General features: G+C 36.3%; 1 protein-coding gene across 1 annotated transcript; it reads right to left on the reverse strand.

The window, feature by feature from the left end:
- Window positions 1-2563: 2563 nt before the first annotated feature.
- Window positions 2564-5934, reverse strand: LOC110029681 (amino acid permease 8-like). The gene is made up of 7 exons (XM_020732089.1): window positions 5646-5934; window positions 4643-4876; window positions 4464-4557; window positions 4161-4378; window positions 3514-3653; window positions 3205-3432; window positions 2564-3122 (listed from the first exon to the last, which is right to left on the reverse strand). The coding sequence occupies exons 1-7, from the start codon at window positions 5716-5718 to the stop codon at window positions 2697-2699; spliced, it is 1413 nt and encodes a 470-aa protein (XP_020587748.1). The 5' UTR covers window positions 5719-5934; the 3' UTR covers window positions 2564-2696.
- Window positions 5935-6277: the final 343 nt, after the last annotated feature.

A 6277-nucleotide genomic window follows, 5' to 3' on the forward strand; every position in this document is an offset into this window, starting at 1 on the left:
ATGAATTTGAATAAATAGTAGTGTTTAGTTTTAGGCTCTGCATGCTATAAGCACGTGTTTTAATTGTTTTCAGTTACTTTAGTGTCTTTTAAGTTCACTTTATAAGACTATACATTTAGCTAGAACTTTACTTTGTATGCAACAAGCTTTTAAAAAATATTCTTCTAAATTAATAATTTATTGTAATTATTGTTAATATATAGTCTTCAAAACACTCATTCAAAAAAGAGTGAAGAGGGAGGCCATAAAAAGCCGATGGAGAGCTTTAATGGAGGGAAGTAGGTGGAAAATGGTGAGCTAGGAAGTTTAGGTGTGGGATAAGAGGTGAGATGAGAGGGATTCTAGCAACCGGACAGTGAGAGAGGGCAGTGTGTCACTTTTTCTGCAAGAGATGACTGAGGATGAACTATTGATATGAGGGAAGCTTATTAGCTAAAAACGTGATTTAAGGGGCATTGGAATTTAGATGCCTAAAAAATGGTTATTTGGTAAGATTAAATTCAAATCCTTGTTAAATCCTGCTTGAAATCTTCTAACAGACAGTCCTTATACTATGACATTTATTGCCATCTATTAACAATTTTGTTAAAGCCTTCTACATCTATTTTGTTTTTGTATGTTTTATAGTCTTTTAGGCGAATTTGATTCTCTCATTACTTAGTTTTGAGTATTTTTAAAAACAAATAAATTTCATTAAACAAATAAAAATTAAAAGCATGTAAAAATTTCAGTAAACAAACGTGTTTTAAAACATAAAGGTAAAAACAAAAAACGAAGGGGATTTTTACATACATAGCATCCAAAATTTTCATATTTACATATCTCACACCTAAACTTTCATTCATAATTATAAGCATCAAATGAAAATTAACACTCATTATTACCTTTAAATAGTCAAATCCATCTTTTTATACATGGGTAAAGTGCTATGTGTGTAAAAATGAAAGTTGAGGTGTGAGATAGGTAAATCTATAAGAATGGGGTGCTATGTATGTAATTTTTCCAAAATGAAAATGATCCCAAACGGGTAAATGCAAGCTTGTATTACAAATGTATTCCTTGTTGAAGACAGCTGAAGACTGTATCCAATAGGCCAGATTAGCATTTTCACTTGCGATTATTACTTGTTGAAATCGACTCATTTTTACTGGTTTGGTTTCTGTACAGTGTGCTGTTTATGGAGTGGGTTGGTTCTTGTACAGTGTACTGTTTATGGAGTAATCTCTTCTGAAGACATCAATAGGCCAGATTGGCATTTTCATTTGTGAATATTACTTGTGAAATCGACTCATTAATGTAATTAGTCTGATTTCTGTACAGTGTATTGTTTGTAGAGTTGTTATTTTAGCGTTGGTGTTATACTATTTTATAGTATTTACACCCACTTTGTACTATTTATATAGTAGTTTTGCTAGCATCGGTGTTCTATAAATTTTACACCCACTTTCTCTATTGTACTGAAGCATGGATGAGCTTGAATAATGACTAGAAATTGGCTTTAATGGATTATATTGCCAAATGCCAACTATGCTTTATTTTATAATTTGTTTTTGTTGGACTGAGATTCCACCTATTTCTCCGAGCAAAAATGATTTTTTTCCCACTGTGTGCTGCTTGTCACTCGTGTTTTTTCAATCTTAATACATAATCTTTATACTTAAGTGCACAATAAATTGAGACAAAATGGTTCCTGGTTATGCTAATCAAGCATGACTGAAAGGATCTTGTTTATCATGTTTTTTTTTTTATTTCTGATTTGAGGTTCTACTAGGATTTAGTTTCTGGCTTGAATAACTATGGCCTTAATTAAAAACATTAAAAAGAAGTCTACATATCCACCAAATCCTATGAAAAATTATTTACCTTTCGTGCCATTTATTATCCGGTTTAAGTCATATAGGCATCCTTTCTAATTATTTAACAATAAAGAATCACGGTTTCTCATTTGGTTGGAAAAGACTCAATTAAAAGCACTGCCAGCAAATAAGGTCTGGCTGTTGATGAAACCTTCAGAAACAGGTGGGGCAGATACTGTTAGAAACTAATTATTGTTAATGTTGTTTATAAATTATGATGAATATCGTACTTAAATTCATAAGCATTTTAGTGTCATCAGTATTGCATCTTTAATAATCTTATGCCTTATGCAATTACTTAATCGCCCCAAAAAAATAATAATAATAATTTGCTGTCATTATATTCTTTTTAAGCCAAAGTTGAGAAGTCGGCATAGAGCTAATGAAGATGATGATTTGTTACAGTTCTCTACCAAAGTTCAGGTAACTATGTCTTGATGAGTTTGTTTTCCTCAACCAAATTTAGATGGATAATGGCATGTTGCACATACTACACCCTGTTTTTACTTCATCATAACACTTCAGTTTCTGAGGATGCATCTGTTAGTTTTTAGGGTTTCGTTACTTCATCATAACACTTCAGCCATTGTTGTTTTATATCTACTGATATGATTTGCATAGCAAATTCATTTTCTCCAAGTTATAAATAAAATTCAACTACCTTGATGCTCCCTACAAACATGAGATAATCTGCTTAAATTTTCTGAGAACCACTATCAATTTCATTCAAGATCGAAAAGTGTTGCAAAGAATCATAACCATGGTGGCATCCATGAAATATCTCTCTAAATCATTATGTCCTTCCAATAAATTGAACGGAAAATACCTGGCTAAGGCTGTTCATGACATTGTGTGAAATGGCTCATATGTACAAAGTGAGACCACGACTCCCTGAATGGAACCAATGGCTGCTGCCACCGAAATAAGCAGACACAAGAAACTTAAAATCCGCAGCATCATACCCTTGCCGCTACCCCATCTTATTTTCTTCTGACTTATGTACATTTCGATGGGGAAATATACGGTCAACGGCCAGAAGGCAAAGGCTCCCAGGAATCCCATTATGTCATTGAAGAACGGCATTATGATGGCCAACATTGTGATTATCACAACAAATATAGTTCGCCAAATCAACCTGATTATGTTAACCGAGACGGAAAAGGATCTCACATTTACGAGGGTCACCTCACTGCTCAACATCTTCATGTTTGGCCACTTTTTGATGACTGTATCTTCGACGACGGCAAAAAGAGGTTGGCAGAAGACCTGTTGAGTTGATCATAAGTTAGAGCTTTAGCTCATTTGTATATGGAAACGTTGTTTCTAGCTCTCGCTGAAAATGGCAAACCTGATATGCACCAAGTAGATGAACAACTATACAGATGTTGGCAATGTCTATCAACCAGAAAGGCTCGTAGAACCCAAACCCGGTGAGCATGTTCCCCGGAGCCTTATTGCCGAAGGCCAAATAACCGACGCAGCCACAGAGCATGTAGAACACAGTCGTTATCGACACACTGATAATGCTGGCTTTCTTCATGACTTTATTTTCCGCCGGCGGTGATTTCAGTGTGTCCTAATTAAGTAGTCTGAGGTCAAATTCATGACACGATTCATTTATGCATATATGAGGTCACTTCATAATTGGAAACTTTACCTGTATTTCAATCAATACCATGGAGAACGAGTATGCAAATGCGACGTTTCCAAGCGCCTGGAACACGTTCCACACTTTTTGTGTTTGTGTAACATCAACACCAACAATTGTTCCAGTAATTGTGGTTTTTCCATTGTTCCCTGCTCAAGAGTGATAACAATACATTTCTAAGAAGAGATTAGGAGTGTCAGATCGGGTTCTCGGGTCAGGTTGGCAGATAACAACCTGAATTTGACTTGACCCGAAACTGTTGAACTACACCCGAAACGAATATTAAACAGGTTAGAAAGTCCATCCAAACACAACCCGCTAACTAGAACCCGACCTATATAACCCATTTAACATTAAAGGGTAGCAATTATTCAGGTCAAATTTAGGTCATATTCGGGCCTATTTTGAGTCAATTTCGGGTTGGTTGGTCGATTTTGAATCAACTTGAGATTGGCGTGTCAATTTTGAGTTGGCAAGTCAACCTGAACATGACCCAAAAATTAAATGGGCTAGGATTTCTAATCCGATGCTGACCCAAAAATATATGGGTCAACCAAAATCTAGATTTTTCGAGTCAGGTTCGGGTTGAGTTTGTGTCGAGTCAATTTTTTACAACCCTTAGAAGAGAGATGCATCAATAGAATTAGGATACTTGCCAGAAACTATTTGTACGAGGGCAAGTATGATTCCGATGATCGAATATGAGAAGGACATGATGGCGGCAAGAACAGAAAGCCACCAGATGTTTTGGAGGTCAGGGAATTGGGAAAACAGAATTTGGATTGCCCCAAAGGCCATCATATAAATTGTGTATGAGACTCCACAGTCAGCTTCATGACCTTTCTCATGGAAACAATGAGACTTGGTAATAGCCCTGAAAGCAGTCCGTTTCACTCGGTTTAGATCACCAATCTCTCTTAATGTTTAGGTTATGTGTTGTGATGTTAGAGTGAACTTACGCAGCGCTAATGGAGGCGGTGATGGTGTAGCCGACGGCCGTGCCACAAAGATTGACATATTGGCAGACCCCACACATCCATATTTGAAATGTGCCTTAAAAGTGAGAATTTGAAACTTTTACAACTACAAGGATTTACCATAGTTGAGAGGGACAATGGAGTGGTGATATAAGATGTACCGAGATAGGATTTCACGGCGCTACTGTAAGTGTAGTTTCGTTTGCCGGCGATGAGGTCGGAGGTGCGGTAGCAATCGCTGAGAAGGATGGAGGTGAAGAGTGTGATCATTGAGAAGATGACGAGAGTGATGGTTCCAGCAACCCAGCCTAGCTGTGCCATTGCCCATGCCAGAGAAAGCACACCAGAGCCAATTACAGCAGTTATAATATGAGAGCTTGCAGTCCATAGTGTGCCTAAAACATGTAATTAAGGGAAGCATAATTAGTTTATCTTAGTTTTTCTTGTAATGAGAACACTAATTCACATTTAAAACTCAGCTTACAAGTGGGAATATATAATTGAAAGCTTAGAAGAGGAGAGAATGTCTGTGAGAGGTTATGTTCAAGGAAATCCTTGTATTTTGTGTGCTTCAATACATAATTAAGATCCCTGCAATTTCTTTTTGCAGAAGTTGTGATAAAGCTGTTCTAATAAGAACAATTTTTTGGGGGGCATTTAAATACATACCACCCCCACCCAATACCTATGCATTAACATTTCTAAAACATAGAAATTTTTCATAGCAGATAAAAAAAAAAGACTATTTTAACTCTTAAAAGTGAAATGCAGTCTTTCATGCACAAGTAAGATGGTATGTATGTAAAAAACGAAGTTTAGGTGTCTAATATGTAAATACATTGGATTTGAGTGGTATGAGTGAAAGAACAGCCACATACACACTGTCAACCGGCTTCTGCTCTCCACCAAACTATGCATTCACATCAATACCTTCTAATGCGTACATGCTTGATCAATTTTTGCATCATTTGCGGCATAATTTCTTCATAGAAAACCACTTCTTGAAATATTTTATACAATGTGGTGGATTTCTCTATTTCTCTCTTTGTAATTATATTTAGGGTTCCATAATGTGAAAGATTCACGCACGCATTAACGTTTAAAAGAAACGATTGATGGGAGGAAGATCGGTAGGGGAGAGGTGGGTGTGTGTAAATGTTCTACCAGTCCTTTTGCGGCGTCCGTCGTCGTCGAGCTCTTGGCCGCGGCCTGCGTCGGCTTCAGGGCGGAAACTCATATCTCTGGTGTCTTCTTCTCCGACCTCTTTCTATCTCGTTTAATTTCAGTGTTTCAGATTCTAATTCTCATATAGTAATTGCCAGAGCGCCCTAATGGCGAAATCTGTAGTGGTGAGAGCTGGTTGCCGTTAAGGAACCGACCTATTCTGCCGGGGATCGGGGATGGCTCCGCTGGCCAAAGAGACAAAACAGCCTTGTTATTGTTATGGGGCATTTACATACAGCGGTGTACCGAGCCGAATTAGTGTTCCGCTTGTTTATATTTCGAGTTTAAAAAATATATTTGTGTTCTGTTTTTATAGAGAGTCGAACAAACGCCGTTAACGAATAAAGAGTCATTTTGACAACCCTAATCACGTAATCATAAAATGTTAAGAATTGAGACTAGATTTAAAATATCACTGGAATCTAATTTAATATTTTTTATTCTATTTTCTTAATTAATACTTTAAATTAATTATAAATTTTTGTAGCCTTGTAGTCAATTAATTTTTTTAAAAATACAACTCATTATATATATATATATATATATATATATATATAAAATTTATTAGTAAT

Source organism: Phalaenopsis equestris, unplaced genomic scaffold, assembly GCF_001263595.1.
Source record: "Phalaenopsis equestris unplaced genomic scaffold, ASM126359v1 Scaffold000600, whole genome shotgun sequence".
Lineage (NCBI taxonomy): Eukaryota > Viridiplantae > Streptophyta > Magnoliopsida > Asparagales > Orchidaceae > Phalaenopsis > Phalaenopsis equestris.